At 42.0% G+C, this 24,751-nt stretch overlaps 2 protein-coding genes across 2 annotated transcripts in view; both read right to left on the minus strand.

Annotated features, from left to right (window-relative positions):
* snx18a (sorting nexin 18a) overlaps positions 1-6,543 on the minus strand; it is a 15,744-nt gene extending 9,201 nt beyond the window's left edge. Inside the window, exon 1 of the mRNA XM_030787669.1 lies at positions 4,825-6,543. Within this exon, the coding sequence (XP_030643529.1) occupies positions 4,825-6,331 (1,507 nt within the window). The 5' untranslated portion in view covers positions 6,332-6,543. The remainder of the gene's footprint in view (positions 1-4,824) is intronic.
* A 1,683-nt stretch (positions 6,544-8,226) lies between these two features.
* hspb3 (heat shock protein, alpha-crystallin-related, b3) lies at positions 8,227-8,664 on the minus strand. The gene has a single exon (XM_030766656.1). The coding sequence runs from the start codon at positions 8,662-8,664 to the stop codon at positions 8,227-8,229; it is 438 nt and encodes a 145-aa protein (XP_030622516.1).
* Positions 8,665-24,751: the final 16,087 nt, after the last annotated feature.

The raw sequence follows: 24,751 nt of genomic DNA on the forward strand, positions 1-24,751 counted from the left end.
GTGTGTGTGCGCGTGTGTATGCTGTGCACTAGTTAGGCTAATGCAAAGGAGCCCTGGTCACACCTTGTAAAAGGGCGGGGGGGGTGTAAACCAACTCTTGTGAAGCAACATTTAAAGGTGTGAAAATTTAATCAGAATATGAAACATGTCACGTAAGTGCTGACAGTGGTCCTGATGGTACATGTGGTGTAAAAAGTTATCAGATCGATTGTTGTGCCTGTGCATTTTGCTGAGATGAGTTTGGATCCTATGACTTGGTGGAACGTGACATTTGTCGGGGGTGGGGGTGGGGGCTGCTATTGGAAACAGATGGTACACTGACTGAATTATAGATTTGTTTTTCATAAAACGCCTCATTTCTGAGCAACAGACAAAAAAAAAAAAAAAAACCCTTAGCTTTTTTTTTTTAAATTCAAAGGCTGATAAACAAGAAACTCTGGCGGCTCCGAGCCTCTTTTACCATCTCAAACGTGACTCAGGGTTGAGAGACACCACGCGTTAGTCTGAGATCATTAAAGCGCGTACGCTTGCCGGCGTTCATTTTTAGCCGCGCGTGTGAAGTGGCGTCCCGACCCTCAGGACGGAGGGGAGCCGTCGTAACGTTGAGAAGATGAAGAACATGAGCGTGGGGGGAAGGCCCTTTTGAAGATTGTGATTTATAAGAGCTCTCTGAACCAGAGCAGCGCTCTCAGTGGAAGATCTGTGACATGCACATCACTGTGCACTTGTCTTCTTTTGTTCCTGCGGTGGTCTTTCAAGCTATGCACTGCAAAACTTGTTGCCTGGCTGTTGGTGAATGTGCGTGTGTGTGTGTGTGTGCGTGTGTGTAAGTGTGAGTGTGGAACTGAGGGTTGTATTAAAACGAAAAACCTCAGATGAGGTTTCCTCTTCCTCTTCATTGAAATTTCCTCTCTCACCATTGTCATCATCAAGCCAGACAATGCACAGGGTTAATGGTCCAGTGTGGACAGACTGGAAACAAAGGTAGCTAAAATGTGCTCTCTCTCGCCGCCCCCCCCCCCCTCTCTCTCTCTCTCAAAAAAAAAATGCATTGAAGACCATTAAAGTGTCAAGAGATTGGAATTGTTAATAACAGAAAATGGCACAGCTCACTATTAAATCTCTTCAGTGAAGTGTCGTTAATGTTGTAGAAGACAAAACAAAAAAAGAAATAAAAAAAAAAGAAATGCTCTACGTGATTCAACACCATTAATGTAAAAAAAAAAAAAGGTTTGCATTGGTCTTGGCTGAGTTGGAGTGAGGCAGGTCTGACTGGAATGTCTAATGACTGGATTACTGTTAGATCTGCAAGATCAGAGATCACCCAGTCATGTCAAGGCCACCCATAAAGTCTGTCTCTCATAGGGGAACAAAAAAAAAAATCAGAAACCTTTAGAGTGAACCGAGAACAGGTTTAAGCACCGGTTTAGTTCCATTATGTCATCAGATTTAAACACAGATAGATCTATTACATCATCAGACTCAAGCACATTTACGTTATCTATTACGTCAGCCTATAGCGACACAACATTTTGTTCTCGGCGAGAATCTGAATCGGGGTAAAAGCAAGGTCCTCCAAAAGTACCCCTCTGTGACTGGACCAGTTTGTAAAAGATGCACCGGAGAGCTGGACCGTGTGTCTGAGTGACTTTCTAGAATATTCTGACCAGTGCTCAGGTGGGTTTGAGTTGTGACGTGGACTCAAAAGGTTCTGCACTGGAGGTGGTCTGGGCACAAGCTAGGCACGGACAGCGAGCAAGCGTATCTGCGTGTGTGTGTGTGTGTGTGTGTGTGTGTGTGTGAGAATAGTTGGATTAGTTACAGCAGGCTGTGTGTGGGACAGAGGCATCTCTGCTGAGAGAGAAAAGACAGGGCTTTTTCAGTTCGCACACGCGGCATTGTCCACACACAATGCGCAGGCTGCAGTCTCTCTAGCTCAGTGGTTTTTAGGACTCTTCATTAAACGTCTGGCTGGTTTTTAACGCCGGCCTTTTTCTTTTTTTTTTTTTTTCAGGCACTAAACTAGACCAACCATGAACTAAATCTGGACCAAATCGCAAGGCATCCTCTACATTCTCTAAAATCAAGTACAGAGGACAAACAGATCTCAACTGGCTTCTTCTGAAGCCACACTCATGGCTGTTGAATCAGAAAAGGTGTTTATGATCCATATTTTATTCAGATTGGCGGCAGCAGTAAATTCAAATAAAAGTAAGATTAAGGCGAATAAAGCCCAGTTGACCATGACCGTGTGGTCTTACAGGACGGCTGTTCATTCGAGTGAAACTGTGTGGAGTGACAGGCCTTTCCCCTCAGTAACAGAAGACTCTTAATACAGCAACCTGGCCTGGCGAGTTTAGATTAAGTGAGACTGTGACACATGGTATGGTATGTGTGTGTGTGTGTGTGTGCAGTCTGATCTCTGCTTAAAGAAGGCTTTCATATGTGTGTGCTTTACACAGAAAAAAAAAACACAGGCTGCCATCATCTGTGATGAGGTCATTTCCTGTGTAATATAAGGTGAGGAGGTGGGAAAAAGCTCTCGGGACCAACAGACATGCGCTTCACTTCTCTTAATCATGGACTAGTCCCCAAAGGCTGTGAGCACTGGAAATGACATTTTTCACACACTAATGCTTCCTGAAAAAAAAAAACGCTGTTGGTTGCTTGTTTTTATAACGCACTCCTTTGAAAATATGAAGAGATAAAAACGATTAATAGCTTGTGTGACGAGCGGCTTTTTAACTTAAACACACACACACACACACACGCACACGACGGGTGCTCAGACGTTCAGGCCAAGCATGAGACAGAGGAGACAGAAATCTAACACTGTACACTGTTAACTCACCAAGTGTACACAACAGTCCAACCACCCCTTAATGAAATTCATATATTAATCTAAGCCCCAATCCAACTCAGCTGGCAAACACAGTGACGTAATGTAACCTCACCTTAAACATACACAATAACTTCATTAGTCATCACATTGTTACTTTTGTGCTCTCTGATGGATTATCTTCTGCATATAATTAAAGACTGGCAGCTCTTAAGAAGGGCCTAATAAACTATACAGGAGCAAAAATATTCCAGCGAGACTTGCTATAATATAAAAATAAACAGATACCCGGGACTAAGGCAGACTAATCTACAGGTCATTATGGAGACAGACAGAAAGCTAAAGACTGGTTAGAAATGAAGTCTTCAGACTCAAGCGCTCTGGTTTCCAGAGGCAACGTGACATTGGTCCTAAAGCAGACCATGTAGGATTAGGTTTTTATGACAGACCGTCTCTGTGAGAGGTGAGCAGGATTCCAAGTCTGATCTGGAGATGTTTACTCCCCTCTGCTGCAGTTTGTATCACAGTCAAAAATGTGTGATACACACAGCACTTATTACCAGTGTCACAATCACCCAGCTTTGAGAATGTGTCCTCTCAGAGGCCTGTGGTTATGTCACAGGTCCACTGAGAGGGTCAGAGAGTTGACCTCCTTTACCATGGACAGAGAGTTCACCTCCATTACCATGGACAGAGAGTTCACCTCCTTTACCATGGACAGAGAGTTCACCTCCATTACCATGGACAGAGAGTTCACCTCCTTTACCATGGACAGAGAGTTCACCTCCATTACCATGGACAGAGAGTTCACCTCCTTTACCATGGACAGAGAGTTCACCTCCATTACCATGGACTCAGAGTCTCTCTAATCACATTACTGCAAAGGAGCTCCCCTCACATTCAAAGCCCCTGCTTTCTGTTCTGTTAAACCATGATTTCTATAGAGCGCCTTTTAAACCAAACAAAACAAAACAAAACAAACAGGGTCAACACAATAGGGTCTTGAGTTACTGTCTAATCCTACGCTCCAGGAGAGAGACAAACAACATCATGTGACTGGAATAATGACAAAAAAACCCCGGGCAGACACAGCCACCTAACGAAGAGTCAAAGCCTATGGGCGCATGGAGAGGCAGATACGGCGAAACCACTGCCACTGGCCAACCTGATTTACATGTTTGAGCTCCAAGAAAAGGCAAAGCAGTTCACAGGCACTGAACTGCAGGCCACACGTCATGTTAGGTCCATTACACTTCAGTGAAATTTCAGTAAAGGTGAAGGTTGTGCGCTTTTGTGTTATTCATACGGTATTTAAGTGCTTATTGTGTAATTACCAGTGTATTATCGTTTCTGAAGCTTTTATAACGGCATGTCCTGACTGCGGAGTCACACACACAGAGCAAGCATGTGCTTCCTCACTCTTAACACACACTTTTAAACTGCTCTTGATCGGTGTTCCTGTCAAACTTCACATGTCACTTAAAACAAAACAAAACAAAACAGGTAAGTGTCATTTAGTTAAGATCTTCCTGATTCAGATCAAGGAAAAAGAGATATTTTCCATTAGGGGGTTTGTCAATGGTTTTCTCGTTCTGTTAGTGTGTCGATATCTGAACGACCGTGGAAAAACACACAGCCAGTCTCAGCAGACAGGGTCATGTGATACCACAATCTGATGAAACCAGGGTGTGTGTGTGTGTGCACGTCCACACACACACACACACACACACACACACACACACACATATAAATGGTATCATGCAAAGCAAGTATTACCATACTTGCACACACATGTGATTTTATCTTCCCAAAGGAAAAACAATTCTTGGGAATACACCTTGTTCACAGTGACTTCCCTTCCCATCCCACTGCTTTCGTGAGGTGTGTGTGTAACCACATCACCTTGACCATTAAGACAAATGTTTGTTTTTCTTCTGAACTCACATAAGCACGTGTACGAGGGTGCGAACCAGTCTGACCATTACCTTTTTGTACGTGGATGATGTCAGGGTAGTTGGCGAGGTGTCCCTGGTACAGAGCTAAGAGGTCCATGATGGGGTCCAAATCTTGTTTTGGTTGCTCAGCGAAATAGTCTCCGACAGCTTCGTAGGCCTCCCCGGTGTAGGCGATGGCTTGGTTCAAGCCGACGGAGTACGCCTGCTGATCGAGCTCGAAGGCTTGACTGAGGTGCTTAAACGACTGCCCTACCCTCTGGTACTCCTTCTTGAAGCCGGCGATCTGCTTGCGGGCAAACTCGCTGAGCGTGGCGTTCACCTGGATCACGCTGTCGTCCATCTTCTTGGTGAAGACTTTGAACCCGTCTATTTTGCTCTCCACCTCCTGGAGGTCGAGCGTGGCGGCCGGGGTGCTGATGGTGAGGAAGAAGTTCGCCCCCACCATTTCGTCTTTCTCTGCCTTTCTCTTCCCTTGCTTCCAAGCCTTTTCGTCCGTGCTGCTGCAGGTCAGGAAGTGTTGGAACACATCGCACCTGGCCAGCACCGGATGACTCGTCATGTGGTTCATCCACCAGATGAGCCCTTTCCTTCTTTTAGAAATGAAGTCTTCCTCGAAGCGGCCTGTAGCCTGTTTCTCTGGTATGTGAGGGACAGAGATGACGGGGAATTTTTCCACCAATCTGGCGTACAACCAGTCGAAATGTTTGTATCTCCTGTTTACTGGGTTCTGAGTGTGGGTTGGTGTGAGTTTGTAAGAGATGTAACTTTTCATGCCCTTGAACTTGGTTTGTTTGGTCGGGTCGTCAATAGTACAGGTGAACGGGTATGGATTCTCCTGCCATTCTGGTCCGTACTGTCCCATCACCACACAGATCTTATCTCCGTCTTTCACAAAGCCAGACGCTTCGCCCAGCACAAACGCCTCACCTCCTGACTTCACGAAAGTGGAGAACCTGTTCAGATTTCTGCTGACAGTTGCCGAACTCTTGGCTTGCTGTGCATTCCCACGAGCCATAGACGACGTTGACACCCTGTAGGTAGAAGCTCCGTTGCCGTCGAAATCGTGAAAACCTCCGCTAACAACTCCTGGCTCGTCCGCGACGGTGGAGCTGTCGTCCCAGTCGTCATCCCAGTCATCGTCGCTCCCTTGACTGGCCGGATAGTTTTGTTGCGATTGCTGCTGATGTGGAGGTGCCCCAGCGAAAGTTGAGAAACTGGATGCTGGCGCTTTATTGTAGTTATCAACTTGGATTTTGTAAGACGCGTCAAAACCTCCAGTGGGAATGTTGGCGTACCGCGCGCCCTGATACACATCTCCAGATGTGCTATTGTTGTTATACGACGTGGACGAGCCGTTTCTCAGGATTTCTACATAAGACGCAGGAAACAGACCCCTCTCTCCTTTACTGTTCGTTCCCTCCAACCAACCCTCAATGTCTTTCTCGCTGTATATAGAAACAATTTCATTTTCCTTCACTGATATCTCACCAGGGTTTTCGGAATTAAAGTCATATAAAACCTTGGCTCGCAGCGCCATGGTTGAAAAAAAATAAACAGACGGGCGATAGTTTAATCGTTTAAAGACCTGGGTAACTGGCTAGCTGGGTTAGCCAGCAAGCTAACTCTGCGCGAACAAGCAAAACAGATTTGCCAACTCGCTCACTGACCTGAGTCAATAGCAACAGCACTTGGAACTGCTTGTTGTGAAAGCCCTTCAATATACAATCGTCCAATGTTTTTTTCCCCGTAGATCCTCCAGTATTACGCCCCTACCCTCTAGAGTAAAGCCCGTTAGAGCAGATAAATAATCCGTCTTCGCTGAAAAATGTTAGAAAATATATTTAAGTCCCGTTACCATCTCCTGGATCTCTAGTTCGGACTGATCCCACCCCAGTCCAGCGGCAAACTCCCTCTTCTCTCCCCACAGCGCCACACGTAACCAGTCTGAATAATCGAGGGAGGAGCTTTGCAATAGCAAGGCAGTCCAATCAATCGGTCTAAACGAGTCAAACCGCTGATTCGCACAGGTCCACAGACAGACCGTGTGATCACACTGATAAAGTACTTCAGACGTCTTTGTCAGTGTGCAGACGGCTATGAAATTGAACGTGATTGAATCAGCGCGCAGTTTCAAGGAAATACCATACATATTTTAACTGCTGCATACAAAGCTGCTATTTGTACTGAATAGGCTACCTGTTGTTTAGTGATCAACTAATTAAACTAAGAGGACCTCAGGTTATTAATGTTTAATGATCCTATCTGTACTGTTTTACCTTGGAGTTGCCGCAAATCGAGTGTTGGGTATAGATAGCTATGTCTTCACATCCTATTATGACACATTGCTCTCTCAACCACTGAGTGTATCATTGCCTAGGCCTAAGGGGAAGTGTTACAAAAATTCACGAGTCCAGGAATGTGATCCTCTCCTTGTGTTTGTACAAAAATCTGTAAAGAGATCATGAAAATCCGTCATGATTTTAATAATAGCCTATACGAACGGTTTTGATGTGAATACTTCACTGGTGCATGGTTAGACTCGCTTATCATCACATTTATTATTGGAGTATCTTTTTAAATCAGCAATCAAGGACAAAACAGTAAACAATAGTAGGATTTTCCGAGCCCGACAATAAGCGTAATTTGATGTTTCAGTATTATTTCTGGCCATGACGTCATGCCAGGGTGCCATAAGTCTCTTTGTTACATGAATCGGGAATCTGGGGTGTGTCTCAACCATGACCTCATAATGAAAGCTTAAAAAAGCTTAAAATAACGTGTGAATACATGACCGTCATCACACAAGAATATCACTCCCGAATCAGTGAGGCTTGAACAATATACAAGTGAAACTCATACTTAAATTAAATGTTATTTATTTATATCAACACAGTCAATTTTCCAAACATGAGAAAAACAGGTTTTAGACGCATGGGAAATTAATTTCAATTTTGATATTGGTATTAATTTCGAAAGAACTTTTCAATGTTATGCTGACAATCATGTTTTTCATGCTTTTACTTCATAAGTGCTATATTATATGTCAGAAAATACCCAGTTTTAATTAAACAAAGACTGGTATTTGCAGCATAGGAGCAAAAACAACCCAGACATTAGAAAAGCATTGACAATGCATAAACATATCCCAAAGGCTTTGGGATGTCATTATCTTGTTTCGTGTTTTTACCGAAAAGTGATGCTGGTGATTGTTGGTTTGGTGATGTCAGCGGTGCAGTCTGTAGTGTTTGATCTGTCAAGAGGACCACTCTGATGTGCAACGTGGCTGTAGTAGGTCTCCCACACGAGTAACCGAAACACAGAGCCTCAAAACGTCCAATCCCTCCACCGATACCGGACGCCCCTGTGATTCATAGGTACAATGCTGTGGTGTCTGCTCTGTGACATCACTGCTCAGTCCCTCAGTTCATTCCCCTAGGTCTTCGAGACGTTGTCCTTTGTCTCCACGACCAAAATTCCGTCATGACAGAGCAGGGCTCTTAGGTCCCCGGCGTTCAGCCTGAGCTGCTCGGGCAGCGGGTACTGCCGCGTGAAGCTGCGCGATACGAACCCGTGTTCGTCCATACGCGCGCCGTGCTGGCCTCGCACCAGCAGCCACCCCTCGAACACCTGGATCAGAATATCCTCAGGCTTAAACTGGGTCACGTCCAACAGCACCTGGAACTGGGGTTCCGTCTGCCGCCTCTCGCTGAGTGCCTCTGTGGTCTCGACGCGCACCCCCTCGACAGCAGGCCCGGGCAGGGCGAACAGGGCATGGTCCTCCGCGCAGTCGTCCGGGTCCCGATTTTCAAAGTGCCACTGGTAGCGAACTGGGCTTTTCACCCAGTGGGAGATGGTGAGTTCTCCTTCCATGGCACCTCGGACTGTAAGGTCTCTGAGCCTGTTGTGGGACACACAACCAGACAGAGTTGGCTGACATGAGGCTGCGCTAAATTAAGAACAGTCAGTGTTTGTGGAACTAGTCCAGGGGGGGTCGGAAGGGGTGGGGGTTTTGTGGGGAGGGGGGGGGGGGGTGATCCTGTTTTTAGAGCAGGCAAAGATATCTGTGTTGATATGCAAGGAAGCCTGATTTAGTGTATCTGAGACAGAGGTGGACAGACAGAGAACAGATTCTGAGCCATCCATGGCTGGCACAAAAAACCCCCTCATAATGCTGATTTATGTATGGAGGAGAGTTTGTTAAGTTCATTGCGCCCTGAGAAGGCAAAAATCAAATCAAAGCAATGTGAAATGTTACGCAGAGAATGCAACACATTCATTTATATGCCAATAGCACCCCCTTGTGACAAATTTGGATAACACAGTCAGGGGGCCCTGGATGTCTTTCGCATTATGCATCTGTCTCTGCATTATACAATCATTCTACGAGGTTGAAAACAAATGTTAACATCACAGTTTATGGCCGTTTTATCTCCTCGAAGCCAATTTAAGGTGGGAACCTCAGGAGAAACCTGTCCGCCACCAACACTGCACCAGTTTAAAAAGTGCCAGACTGATCTCAAGATCCTTGACTTCAATCTCCTTTCATTCTGCTGTGTGGTCTGGTTTCCTGCAGAAGAGCTAAGTACAGTAGAGTGATACTAAAGTCTAAGATTTAGATGTGCAGCAATTTCCTGTTAGGAATACAATCATTATCTTTCTTCAACCTCTGTGAATTAACAGAGTTAAACAAATATTCAGTTATGGTAACGCCACTCTAGTATAAAGTTTACAGAATTTTTATTTATTTTAGTTATTAATGAGTGTACAGATGGAAGGACAGAAAATCAGTGAGTGTCATAGATCTGAACAAATAAGGAAGTACAAGTAAATTAATAAATACATAAGTCAAGTTATATAAATCCAGTAGATTTTAACTGGTTTGTATTGTTAGGAGAACCAAGTACAAACTATCTTTTGTAAATTTTACCAAGTCTGTTTAAAGAGCACTGCTTGAATATTTTACTCATTCAAGCCAAACTGGCTTTAGCCCTTCACATGACAAGCTATTGTTCATAACGATCAAATTAAACACACTCAGTGGTCGAAGCCAGGTAATGCTCTTAGAGTCAGGCATATCAAGCAACAGTGGAACAAGAATAAAAACAAACATCTATAAACTTCTCTCTCTCTCCTCACATCTTCAATCATACCTAGAGATCCAGAGCCAGACAACACAGGCTCTAAACAGGCTAGAGCCCTGAACGCTGCTTTGACTATGAACTCAGGAAGCTCCAGCAGGAACTAGAGAACACTTACTGGACCCAACACACACAGTCCCTAATAATGCTCAGATTTTTTACGCTGGTTCTGAATTCTGAGCAAGCCCTCCACATCACCAGACTTAAGATGGAAGAGAACAAGATTTATACCCTAAACAACAAAAACAATAAAAACCTGAATAATGCAGCTATGAGAGCATACAGACAGTCATTAATTTGAGATTTTGATCTGTATCATTTTCTAGTGTGGAACACAATCGTCTTCCTCCTCAGCCTGGTCTGAAGCAACAGTCTAAGACATATTTTCAGCTATGAACATGATACGATTTACCGACATCACTCTGCCCTGTACTTTGTACATTATACTTTACCTATCCGACCCTGGTTGGTTTCGCTGCATAACAAATGAAGACATTCATTTTAGTCAAATTAAGCACTCCCACTTTCTGAAGCTAGGTAATGCCTTTTGAATCAGGTGTGTTCAATGATGACACCAGAATAAGTAGCCTATGTACGAACGTATTACAAACAATGCATCCTCTTCTATCTTCAGGAGGTTGAATCAAATCCAAAGTTCAAACCAGGTACAGCACGTTGGTCATATGAAAATATGAACAAATGTTTTTATGTCTGGTATTAGCAGCATTATCATTTCACATCAAATATTATGAGTTCAATGAAACTCACCATGTGCCCTGAAAATTAACCTACATTATCCCAGACTGAATGATGAATGTAATGTAGACTTAAATTAATAACACTAGTAACTTTATCAGGCACTCTGCGAAGAGGAAAAATGAAATCAATGCATTTAAACATAAATCTGCAGCAATCTGAACGCTTTTCATTATTACAGTCTAAAACAATGACTTAAATAATTGGAAAGATTATAACGTAGAAAAAAGTATAAATCGCATAGGTGACGGTGAGGTGTGCGGCAGGAGTGACAGATGTGGTCATGGTGGAGGTGGGATCACACCAAGGGTTGGCTCTGAGCCCTTTGATGTGTGCAGTGGTGATGGACGGGATCAGGCAGGAGTCTCCGTGGACTACGATGTTCACGCATGACATTGTGATCTGTAGTGAGAGTAGGGAGCAGGCTGAGGAGAACCCGGAGAGGTGGAGGTATGCACTGGAGGGAAGAGGAATGAAAGTCAGTAGGAGCAAAATGTAAATGTAAGTGATCGCACACACACACTGTGAACAGTGAGCAGCGAATTTGTCCTCTGCATTTAACCCATCCAACACACCAGCAGTGAACACACACACCAGATGCAGGAGCAGTGGGCAGCATTCCTTGTGCCCAAGGAGCATTGGGGTTAAGTGCCTTGCTCAAGGGCACAAAGCCGTGGACGTTGGTCCTGGGAATCTAATCCGCAACCCTCCGGTCACGGGCCCGGTTCTCTAACCTTTAGACCATGGCTGCCCATAAGACAGAATACGTGTGTGTAAATGAAGGTGGATGAGCTTAAATTACGGGGGTCAATGGTGCAAAGTAACATGGAGTGTAGAAGAGAGGTGAAGGAGAGTACGGGCAGGGTGGAGTGGTTGGAGAAGAGTGTCAGGAGTGATTTGCGACAGAAGGGTACCAGCAAGAGTGAAAGGGAAGGTTTACAGGATGGCAGTGAGACTAGCCATGTTGTATGGTTTGGAGATGGTGGTACTGACGAAAAGACAGGAGGTGGAGCTGAAGATGTTGTGATTTGCGTTGGGAGTGATGAAGATGGACAGGATTAGGAGTGAGTGTATTATGGGGACGGCTCATGTTGAACGGTTTGGAGACAAAGTAAGAGAAGAGAGACTGAGTTGGTTTGGTCGTGTGTGGGGGAAAGGGGTGATTCATAAATGCTTGACGCTCCTACAACCATTCAAGCAAGCAACGTCTGGAATGCCAGAGGAACAGAGTGTCGGCATCAAAACTGATACCACTGTACATGAATGTTGCAGCATAAACTTACAGAGAAGATGAAAGATGCAGCAGAAGAGCCAGCTGTGTAATTACGTAGTCTGCATTGACAGTGATACTTATGGAACTGACCGCAAGTCATTATTTCAGTTAATATAATCAGCATAGCATGGTTTGCATAGCATGTTTTGTGCATTAGGCTAGCATCTGAAGGATGGCCTGCAGTTCCAGATGTGCCGCATACAAGTCATTCCGGGGTACTGGCCTTGGCTCCATTGCTGGACCCAAGGTTTAAAAATCTTAGGTTTGGAAATCCCGTCCAAGCCCAGGAAGCTGAGAAGACACCGGACACTGGAGTGTGCGTCTAGGATGCGTTCAACTACCATATCAACACCTGATGGCGAGCAGTTTCAGTCTTCCTTTCAGTGGGGTGATGTCATCTAAACAATAACGCAAGTAATGCCTATGACACGCCGATGCTGTACAGCTAACTGCAATTTTCATCAAACCATAACCACAGGCATCAATGTCCTCTGGCCCACCATCTTCATCATCATCATCACCATCATCAGCAACAGCAGAAGCAGCAGCAACTGAATCAACGGACAGTTTGTGAGAAGTTTGAGAGGCGTGTCAGTGAAACCTGTACTATCCATAGTGCAACTGCTGATGCCACCGTGGAGGTAAAAAAAAAATACTTGACCGATGCCTTTGTTCCTAGGACACATGATCCTCTGGTTTACTGGCAGGGACGATGTGATGTATATCCACACCTTAGCATAATGGCAAAAAATACCTATTTATGCCAGCAACAAGTGCTCCAAGTGAACGATTTTTTTCCAGGCTGGGGAGGTAATTTGTAAAAAAAAAAAAAAAAAAAAAAAAAAATCCGACTCTGCCCAAAAACAGCAGAACAGCAAATATTTTTGAATAAAAATCTTGACATAGAACAAATGTCCTTATTACCTTATTGATCTTAATTTTCCACAGTCATAATTAGCTACATACTCTCATACACAGAGGAAGCCCAAATCTCACCTTCATGTCCATCGTTAATTTCCACCTGTTCACGTTAATCCGCCTCGATTAACAATAAAACTAACGATTCACAGAATAATCAACACAAATCGCGTGGACGAGTAAATAATTACCAATGTCATTTTGAGTTCATTGAGTTACCGTTTTTTGCAAACTAGTTGATGCCTGAGTGCTGAACTTTATAGTGCATTGCACTCGACGCTGATGCATTGTACAGATAAAAGATCCTATTTTTTCTGACCTAAAAGGTTATTCTCGGGAAACTGACATCGATTTCAACAACTTTTCTTCCGTTTTTTTACATTTAATTTTTGTAACTCAAGAAAGCTACAATGTAAAACACATTGAGGGATTGGTTTTCAAAAACGTATTCAGATAATTGCCTTGTTGAGTTTTCAGTTCTGTTCTCCATATCAGTAAAGGATCATGCAGAAGATATCTTTGGATGCAGTCGATTTTATTCCCTTTCTCTCTCCCTGATTTACGTGCAGCACTGAACAATTATCAGTAGCCGTTCCACTTTTACAGTCGACGTCACAAATAGAACGTATTACACATAATACATGCGTATAACAAAGAGCATGGTCATAAACCATTTAATACTGGGAAAAAATAATTTAAAAAAATTATACCTTACAACCTGACAGACAATATACCCAGTATAATAACTGATGAGAGCACATAATTTAACATAATTTACGCTATAGCACACAAGCTTCAGACAATCCACGGAGTCTCGCGAGCATTTAAATGCCAGACTCCTGCAAATCAGACGACCGCATTTGATATTAATATTCCCTGACGTCGGGCAGAGAGCGATAAGTTCAATTATTCACAAATTAAACGAACGTGTGGGTATAACAAATGCAACACAGTGCAGCCAAGAGAAATAATACTATCACGAAATGTAATCATTTACTGTATTTACACAGTTGGTATTGCTTATTGTGCAAATCGTTCGTTTTATTGTTAATCAAGGCAGATTATCAGGAACAGGTGGAAACTAATGATAGATTTAAAGGTCAGGTTTGAGCTTCCTCGGTTAGTATCAGTGTGTGTGTGTGTCTCTGTGTGTGTGCGTCTCTGTGTGTGTGCGTGTGCGCGTGCGTCCTGTGCTTGGACCATACAGTCATTTACACAAACACTCTGTAGAAGCTTGTATGAAATTGCCATTACCATGTGACTACACAGGAGGGGGGGAGGGTATTCCAGAAAGCGGGTTTTGTGAAAACTCTGAGTTAACTCAGAGCAAGTAGTAAACCTCCGAATAGAAGAGCCCCGCGGCTTTGTTTTTGCCAAGAGAATGAAGCCATATAGCTCTTCTATTAGGAAGTTTACTACTTACTCTGAGTTTTCACTAATCCCGCTCTCTGGATTCCCCCCCAAACGGTTTGACCAATTCGAAGGTTCCCGTGCCCCAGCAAGTAGTGGTGAGCCAAGAGATACTGAGGTATAAAATATGGAGATTACGAGTAGAAAGCGGCGATCGCCAGTGTGTGAACATTTCGACCTGTTTGCCACCAACAAATAGTATTAGGACTTTTGAAACAATAACAGCAGTTGTTGATTTTTTTTCTTTGGTTGGTTTTTATTCTTTATTTTGAAACCAAGACCTCCTGAACCAAAAAACGCAATAGCAAAAACTGTTAATATAGAAACATCATGACAAATTTCACGCTAAATGAAGCATAGGATGCACACAAGGTTTGGGTGATATCATAACATGCTTTCCATTAATATATAAAATAGGATATTTTTTGAGGGAATAGTTATATTATAGTAAATTGAGACATACTGCAACATATACATGTCTGGAAACACTTAAATGAGTGAACAATGGTTAGGAGAGGATAAAAATGAACAGACAGCGTTTTTATGCTTTAAGTGAACACCTCGTTTCAAAACTGAAATCAACGAGGCGCTGTATGCGTTGTCTCTCCGCAGTCTCGACTCCGTGGCTGCCATAATTTCTGCAAACCACCAGATGTCACTGTGTTCCTTGAAGCTGCTTCGAAACTTCGAATCTTTTTTCCGCACAATCAGGAAGAAACCTTAAAAGCTTCATAAGGCTTCGTCCGCCCATCCCAGCCATTTCCATCAGAATTTTGTTGTACCTGCTCACATGATGGGGCTTAAAGTCATGGCTGATGGCAGCCAATAGCATGGCATCAATTAGTTTTGGCGACACCGCTCAATAGAAAAGGGTAAAAGAAACAAATCACAGAGAAAATGATGAAATATATTTCAAAATAACATTGTAAATAAAACTTTTATTACACATTTATCGGACAGTAAGGGGAAGTAACCAGAGATCTAAAAATACACATGCATCTTGGGTTCAAAGAATTTAATATTTGCTAACTTTGGTTCATCAGTTGACATTTATTTGATTACCTAATAATGTAGTGATTTAAATTAAAGTGGGATATGGGTTAAAAAAATTATAACAACAGCAACAACAACAACAACAGTATTACTGTTAATAATAATAATGATAATAATAATAATAATAACAATAATAATGTGGTGTGAAAGCCCAGGTCATCCCAGCAGTGATCAGAGCCCTGGGCAGCAATTCCCCAGAGCTGAGCATACTCCATGGATGCCTACCTGGAACACACAAGGCAGAAGTCCTTATCAAAGCAGCAGTGCTTGGAAGTGAATACGTCCTTTGGAACCTCCTGGATCTCCTACTGGTAGAAACTTAAGACCCCGAAGAAGAATAACAATCCCAAGGAAAGAGTGTTGTTAAATAAAAAGGATAATAATGACAGTATTTGATGACAACTTTAAGTTCAACTTCAACAGCTGTGTAAAAAATTGAAACAGAGTCAAAACATAACACTTGAACTGTCAAGAAATTGATTCCTAATGACATATAGGACTTAACACTGATAAAGATAATCAATCGATAAACGTTTTTGTGTATTTGTATGAACGAAAGGAATATTTACAGTATCAAATTGTATTGTTCTGGAGCTTTGAATATGGTATGTGAATATGAATGTAAAGACCAAAAAGCACTGAAGTACATTGGTCTGTATTATTCTGACCTTAATGCAGAACTCCAAGCAAAATATTATTCTGGTTAAACAGACAATATTAAACTTCTCTGGACTGCTTGAAGATCTTGTAATTTGTATCAAGTGTGTGTCTGTGTGTGTGTGTGTGTGTGTGTGTGTGTGTGTGTGTGTGTGTGTGTAGATAAAAATACCACTAATACTGTACCACTTTACATCCCAGATAGGATACTTGTGAAAAACCAAAAGCCCATCACTGCAAATGAAAGAATATTTATTAGTGAATTGCAGTTTATATAGTTGCTAAATAATTGTTTAATATCTTTGTTTAAATAGTCATTAAATACCCATAAATATCTCTGTTGAACAGTTAAATTCCACCAAATATTAAAATGACATTAGGCAGATAAAAACAAAGAAAGTGGACTGAACATTAACAATAATAAACAGAAGTAGCCTAATTCCTCTCTTTCACTCTTTCATTCACACTTCTATACTGCAATGGTACAGCATCTATCAATGGGCTCAAAAGTACAAAATATAACACGGTCTCATCAATATGTTGATAATTACAGGTTAAAAGAAATTATGTCAGGAAAGCACTCATATGTGAGTCTGTTCAACATGTGATTACGTATCAGTTTAAGTTTGAGTTTAAGTTTCTTTAAAGCCCAAGAACACTGTTTACAGTCTCAAAGGCCTTTACATGCCCACAGGATTACAACAACCAGAGCAGGGTGGGACCCCCTGACTTGATCCTCGTAGCGGGCAAGAAAAAACTCCTCAGAAAACCTAGATGCTAGGGAAAAATAGGAGAAATCTTGAGAAGGACCACAGAGAGAGGACACCCCTTCTTGGCCAGCCAGGTGTGCAATAGGTGCTGACACAGAGGGCAAATTGCAAACAGCGCAGCGATAATGAAAATGAAAGCAGAACAAGTAAAAAAATAAAGAATAACAAAACAGCAGGGGGGGTTCAGCTGGAGTAGGCGACACAGCCACAGCAGCATAGGAGGAAGTCAAGCCACGAAGCCGCGGCAGCTGTCAGGGCGACGATGAAGATGGAGTTGAAAGGGAGGGGGGGAGCACACCTAAGAGGAAATAATTCACACAAGACACTCATGCTCAAACAAATGAGACACAGCCATGCAGAAGATGAGGGAGGGAAAGGAGAGCATTAGTGGAGTATCAGCGCTTAACAAAATGAATAAGGAAAATAATTTTAGAGATGCATGAATGTTGCAAGACTAGTGGCTGTGGATAGCGCAGGAGGAGCAGGGCCAGGCAGGGGGAGCAGGTCCAGGGACAGCAGGCCATGAAACAAAGTCAGTCAGCCAACCAAGGGAAGGCGCCACATCCAGGCAGCAGGCACAGACGTCGACCACTCACACAAACAGAAGAGAACAGGTTATTAACAGACATAGTTAAGACCAAAGCAGAGGAGAGGGAGGAGAGAGAAAAGATGAGAGGTATTTAAGATGGCAGAAACTAAGCTAAACTATGCCAGGAGAGACTACGGCAGAGACCGAGCCTCCCTGGATGGTCAGATCGAAATGATGCTATCCATACGATAAAGAGAACAAATGAGTCTTAAGTTTGGTTTTAAAGGTATCAAGAGAGTTTGCTTCTTTGATTTCTTTAGTTTTCTGTTCCAGAGAAAGGTTGTGCGGCAGGCAAAGGTGCGGTGGCCAGCGGACTTCTTTTTAACTCCTGGAACAACTAATAAGAGAGAGAGCAGGGTGTGGGGGTGGGGGGTTGGAGGGTGTAATTAATTCGGACAGATAGGCCGGTGCAAGGCCATGGAGAATTTTAAACGTTAATAGGAAAACTTTAAAATCAGCCCTCATGTGAATCGGGAGCTAGTGAAGGGAGGCTAGGACGGGAGTGATATGGTCAAACTTCAAGATTCTGGCAGCAGCATTCTGGATGAGCTGAAGACGTCTGGTAGTAGAGGCGGGCAGACCAGAGAACAGAACATAGCAGTAGTCAAGGCGAGATGTGACAAATGCATGAACAATGGTTTCTGCATGAGTGATACATTGTAGGGGCCTAATTTTGGCGATATTGCGGAAATGATAAAAGGCCGTTTTGGTTGTGTTCATGATATGGGCGACAAGTGAGAAACTAGAGTCAAAAATCACACCAAGGTTTTTAGCTGTGGAATTTTGTGAGAGAATGCAGTTGTCAAAATTTAATGTAAGATTATTGAAAAGATGCTTATGCACAGGGGGACCAATGAGCAGCATTTCCGTCTTGTCTGCATTAAACATCAGGAAGTTTGTGTACATACAACTTTTAATAGCACAGAGACACGCCTCAAGGTTAGCCAATTTAGAGCGGTCATTGTGCATGATTGGTAAGTAGATCTGAGTATTGTCAGCACAAAAGTGGAGGCTAATGTTATAGCTACGAATAATATTTCCCATAGGGAGCAAGTAAATAGAGAATAGGAGAGGGCTGTGTAAAATATTTAAGCATTAACACTGCCTTAACATATACTCTGCCTAATCAAGTCTTAAGCCTCAATACCAAGTATTGGTATCAGTCAGGTATCACCAGCATCCATGGCTAGTCAGAGATCGTTAGTCTCTCTAGTTAGTGCAGTTTCAGTGGAATGAAAATACCTGAAGCCTGACTGAAACACTTCAAACAGGCTGTTTGAGGACATATGAGCAATGAGTTGAGTAGAGTTGAGTTGAGAATAGAGATTGGCCTATAATTATTTAATCGACATACTTAAAAGCTTGAGGATTATACAGCCAAGGACCAAGAAAAGTTTAGGAGGTAGGGGATCAAGCAGGGAAGAGTCTGGTTTAGCGGAGTGCACCAATTTGGAGAGAGCGTCTAAGGAGACAGGCTTCTGGGTCAATTTTCATACTGTATCAAATAGGAATCTCAGGTTGTTTTTGTTGAGATTAATGATTTTTGAGTAGTAGGTGGATTTGGCCATGGAGAGGGCACGTTTATAAACTATCAGGCTATGATGCCAGGTGAGGCTGAAGACCTCCAGTTTAGTGGTGCGGCAGTCTCGTTCTAATCTTCTACACCCTTGCTTCAGCACACATGTATCGTTATTAAACCAGGGTGTTATATATTAATGCCTATTTTTTTATCGTTATGCATTATGGAGGGTACAGTTTATACTGTCCGTCAGATCGTTCAAAGACCCTTGCTGATCATTGAAATAGGTGGGGGCCGCAGGAAGCAGGTTAGCAACTGCGGCAGTGGTGGAACAATTAATGCAGTGGCAGCTACGAACCACGGTAGAGACTGGAAGAGGGGAGCGTGACCTGGAAGGTAACAAGAAAATGGCCAGACAGGGCAGCGTAGTAGGGAGATACAAACACATGATAGTCCAGATAGTTAGGCCGCAATCTAGAATGAGATCTAAGGTGTTGCCATTGGAATGGATGTATTGGTTAAAGCCTACTACTGTATTTAAAAATGTATAATTGAGTTTGTACAGATCTTGAACAGAGACGTGGTGTATGGTCAAGTAATGTCTTTCCTGTTTGAAAAATGAGGTATTGTGATTCTGCATCGCAAATCAAGCATCTATTGACAGCACTCTGATCCAGTTGCGTGGAGCATTATCAAATTTACAGGCAGTGATTAGCAGTGAATAAGGCAGCGATGTACCTGCAAGCCCCTCTGATCCAATGGCACTAGGCATTATCAGATTGACAGTACTATAACACTGTGGGTTTTTGGGGGGGGGGGGGCACCAAGTGTGTATTGTATTGTACATAGATATATATTGTTTTAATTCTCCTTTAAATTCTCTTTTAAATTTAAGTACACTGATGGTACAGGAGGAACAGTATTTCATTCTTGATTGTAAGTAAGTGCATGATAAATGACAATAAAGGAAATCTTGAATGAACTTCATATTAATGTGTAAATTACCATATTTATGTATTTTGTAGAGAATTCATTTTTGCCAATTAGAAATGTCTTCCTCCTAGGAACTAAGAAAAAAAACGTCGGGCCAGGCTACTTTTTCTTTTGTTTTTTCCCAAGTGAGCAGCTAACAGCACCTGCTGACACCAGCACACAAGTGTTATTTAAGGCCCTTGCTTTGAAGTGTAGTTTTTATTCAGTGTGGAAAACTGACTATATATTAACCTTTTGTAAGAAGAAATATTGTCTTAAGTGATGTTGTCCCTCTGGGACAAAAGGGGGCAAAAATTTGGAAAATACTTCAGCATTAATATTGCCTGAATGTGTATTCTGCTTAATCTAGTCTTAAGCTGCAATACTAAGTGTCATTTTAGGTTGAACAGTGAAAAAATAACACAGAGGAAGTTATGCGAGAATGTGAGGTTTGAGTACGTGCAGGAATGTACCTGCAAGCCCAGAAGTATCATAACTTGTCCTTCACCACAAGCCTTCATGGGTCTCTCCGCGTGACCGTTGGGTGACTGTGTGGTTAAAACAGTTTTGCATGTTTCTCAGTCACCGATTGCACTGCTTTCATTTTCTGTGCTACTTCCTTTTTTCTGTTATTTTCAACTGTCACCTTTTAATGACACTTGTGATATCAGCCACAGAATTATATGACACACACAGCACAGAACATTAATGTTTAGACAGTAATTAGTTTGAGTAAGGTGACAGATGGCAGTTAATAACAAACATCCACAGTTAATACATTATATATATATATATATGTATATATATATATATATATATATATATATATATATTGTCACAAAACCGAAACTGCAGCAGGACGCAAGTGTGCAGCACAAGAGTTTATTCACACAAAAGGCAGATGAAAACACATGAGCTGGAGAATACAACAAGGTCTGTCTCGCAAAGTTCATTCACACACACACACACACACACACACACACACACACACACACACACATGTTTCTCCTCAGAGTTACAGTCATATATTCAGCTTTATATTTGTATATTTCCTGTTTAGTCCCTAATTTTATATATGTATGTATGTAAGTGTGTGTTTTATATATGTATGTATGTAAGTGTATGCACATATATATACATACACACATACATATACACACGCATACATACCTTTATGTACATATTTATATGATAATGTACCCTGCTTTAAGTGCTTTAAACTAGAATTCTTTTTCTCAGAAAACAAAAGACAAAATGCAACTAAGGGCACATTCACATTATATAGGCCCTCAGTCTGTTCTTCTGCTTTTCTTTACCTAATTCGATGTGTACATCACAGTGTTAAATTACACAAAGTGATTGGTTAATGGTATGCTGCTACATAATGCTTGTGAGCATTGTGGCTGGTCACATGATAACATGTCATATAAGGAAACTAAAGTGTCATCACAAAGCATATTCAAATCTCAGACCAGACAACACACTCCAGAGACATCTGAACAAACAAGAACAAAGAGGTATGAATTTTGCCTTAATGACTCATCTTTTACAAAGGGTATGAATGATTTTGGACATGGCATTGTTAGTAAAAATGTAAAAAGACATAGAAATAGTTAAAATGTATCATTAACATCTCTGACACAATGTCTTACTGTCTTTTGTCACTTGTTTATGCTATTTCCAGCCAGATGAAACCTATTGGTCACATATAAATTCACCATAAATCCAAATTTGGCATAAGTATGAATAATTTTGGGCTTAACTGTATATAACCTGCTTAATACAAAAAAAAAAAAAACCTTTAGACGTCTAAATTGCAGATGTCTCTTTTTTCAAATTCTCCAACTACAGTGGAAAATGCTTATAGTGGTCATGTCTGTCCAGGTGAAATTGATCACTATAAGCAGACGATCATGACAGCCAATTTTATTCCTCATTCAGATTACCATCTAACTGACATTTGCATATTTATTACTTGAATATAAAGAAATGAAACGGATAGCGTCACTTTATTTACTGAATTTTACTGACTTTTAAAATATAGTCACCCTACAGCTGTTTCAAATGCTTTTCAAATTACAGCACTGTACAAATGACTGAACTGAACTGTGTATAATTCAAATATACTATTATACAGTACAGTACTGCATATGAAATATAGCTTATTGTAGTTCAAATCATAATTAGGCTATAGCCTAAAACGTAAAAGTATTGTGCGGTTTACAAAATACTGTAACGTCAATAGTGCAAATACAGGCTAAGCCACGGCTGGGCCAAGGTTTCAGTGCATTTCTCCCTTATTAACAGAATTGAAAATAAACTGTAGGCTGTCAGTGAAGGACTGGTAGCAGAGTTTGAAATCAAACTTATTCGTAAAATATTCTGAGGGACACCAAGTTTCACTGCTGCATCTCATTGGCACTTTTTTGGCAGTCTGTCTTAAGCTTCAATGAGTCTACGCTTGTCATTGACAAGAACGGACTTTCTTTTACCCGTCATGACTTCTAAAGCAGAGGGGTTACCGCGAGGCAAGTTGCTCTGAGTTGTATATAAATTAATTAATGGATTTATGACAATAAAACTAGTTTGAGAATTGCACCAGAACAGTATGCATTAAACCATTTAATTGTACCAGAGAGATATAGGTTCAACCATAAGTATGTCCATCTGTGTTATGTATAGGGACAGAAAAACAATAACAACAAAAAACAAAGAGAAGCTGTGTTCTCAAGCTATTTAAAAGCTGTGGAACTCCTGTCTCTCTGGAGCCTATTTTTAAAATGTACTTGTTAAAAACTAGCTGCTGGGCAAATGGAAATCAAAACGAGAATAGGCTGGGTGACTGAAACAGAAACTGAATTTTCAATCTCAAAGTCGGTTAGAAAGACAGTGACAAATTTTCCCCACACTCTCTCACAACTCGCCTATTCCTCATCTGCCACACCCGAAGATGGCCTCAGGACCATTGTATATCATGATATTCCTTGTCAGTAGGTCAGTATGTGGGTAGGTTAACTCAAATAAATTGTGCCACAGCATCAGTTTTTGAATGAGATTTCATAACTGGATTGTGCTGCAAGTCTAAATATGTCAGTTGCTTCACAGAGCAAAAGACCATTGAATCAAACTATATAGTGCCGCTGTGTGCAAACCCTCATTGTAGAGATCTAAAGCTTTTCCCATTCATTTTTAGTGGGAAAATAAGCAATTAAAAACTGCAATTAAAAACTGCAATTAAAAACAACAACAACAACAAAACGAGTGGATCAATCAAACAAACAGCAGTCAACAATCAATACTTAAAAACAAGAGCAAATATTCCTATTAAAAGCTCTGCAGCTTTTGCAAAGAACCAGTGATTCCCAGGGTGCTTTCTCACTAGAGCTTTTAGTGCCTTTAGACCTGAATCCACTTGAGCCATTTGTACAGTTCATTTTGTTTGTGTGAACGCTGTTTTTAAAACTCGGTGCGCACCAAAGGACAATACCCGAGTCCTCCAGAAAATGGGAGTCTGCGGCATGGTTCACCTGAACTCCAGTGCAATTCGCATTTGGTGTGAAAGCTATCCGATCCAAATCCAGGAAGTAATCACGACTGATGACATGTGATTTGTAATTTGTGTAATGTGTTTAGCGGTCAGACAATCATAGGTAGGAATTGTCTGCCATGGTCAGTGGAGGAAATCTCCTGTTTGTTAGAAATTTGAGTGGATGAAAATCTGATATGTCAAATGGAGAATATAAACAAAAACGCTGTAATTTTCGAATTGTTCTGAGCATCACTCTAAGACACTCGAGACGCAAATGGCACAGTGAAATGCGGACCATGGTTGTTTTGGTGCTGACTCCATATTAACAGAAAGATGAATAAGAAAACAAATATAGTGTGGCTTTGCATTTTACCCCCTTTTACGTAGTTGCATAGAGACTTTGGTAAATAAAACTTGCATGTTCCTTATGTGTTGATGACCCAAACGGACCAGGGTTCACAACCACAAAGTGTAATGTGAAAAGAGACTAGTGGGGGTAGGGGGAAGGGGGAAATAATCGCACTCGGATATGTCACAGACAGCGTTGCGCTAGCTCCATGAGGTTGTTTACCCAGCAGATCACAAGCTTTGCTGACAGTTGTCAGGCTATGTACATTCAGGAATCACATTATAAACTAAAAAACAAATGGTATTAGTAAAATTGAAAACACATTAAAACAGTTCCACTACATCAGTTTAACAGAGGCCTACATTACATCACCTCGGGTCACTGCTTGCCCCACACTACAGCGTTCCTACAAATACCATATGCATTACAACAGTAGATAAAGTGCAAATATACACATGCATCATCATCATCATCAACCACCTCAGCTGACTCCTTTCAATTTGAAAGAGCAGCGGCTCTACTCTGAGCTCTTGATGTCTGAGCTCCTCGCTCTGTCCCTAAGGGTGTGCCAATCCCCCTTGCGGAGAAAACTTATTTCACCATAGGTGAGGGTTGGAACAAAGATCGACTGGTAAATTGAGAGCCTGCCTTCTGGCTCAACTCCCTCTTCACCACGACGGTCTGGTACAACGATCGCATGACTGCCGATCTGCCTGTCGATCTCCCATTCCATTTTACCCTCACTCATGAACAAGACCCCGAGATACTTGAACTCCTCCGCTTGAGGCAGTAACCCACTCCAAACTCAGAAGGGGCAAACCACCTTTTTCCGGCATAGAACCATGGCCTCGGACGTGGAGGTACTGATCCTCATACCAACATCTTCACCCTTGGCTGCAAACTGCCCCAATATGTACTGGAGGTCACAGCTTGATGAGGCCCACAGGACCACATCATCTGCAAAGAGCAGTGACGCAATCCTGAGGTCACCTTACTGGACACCCTGCACCCCCGTCTGCCACTC

The sequence above is a fragment of the Chanos chanos genome, chromosome 1 (genome assembly GCF_902362185.1).
Source record: "Chanos chanos chromosome 1, fChaCha1.1, whole genome shotgun sequence".
In the NCBI taxonomy this organism is placed as follows: domain Eukaryota; kingdom Metazoa; phylum Chordata; class Actinopteri; order Gonorynchiformes; family Chanidae; genus Chanos; species Chanos chanos.

Excerpts from the sequence above, each read along its gene's own strand:
- hspb3 (XM_030766656.1), bottom strand. The coding sequence starts at position 8,664 with ATGGAAGGAGAACTCACCATCTCCCACTGGGTGAAAAGCCCAGTTCGC.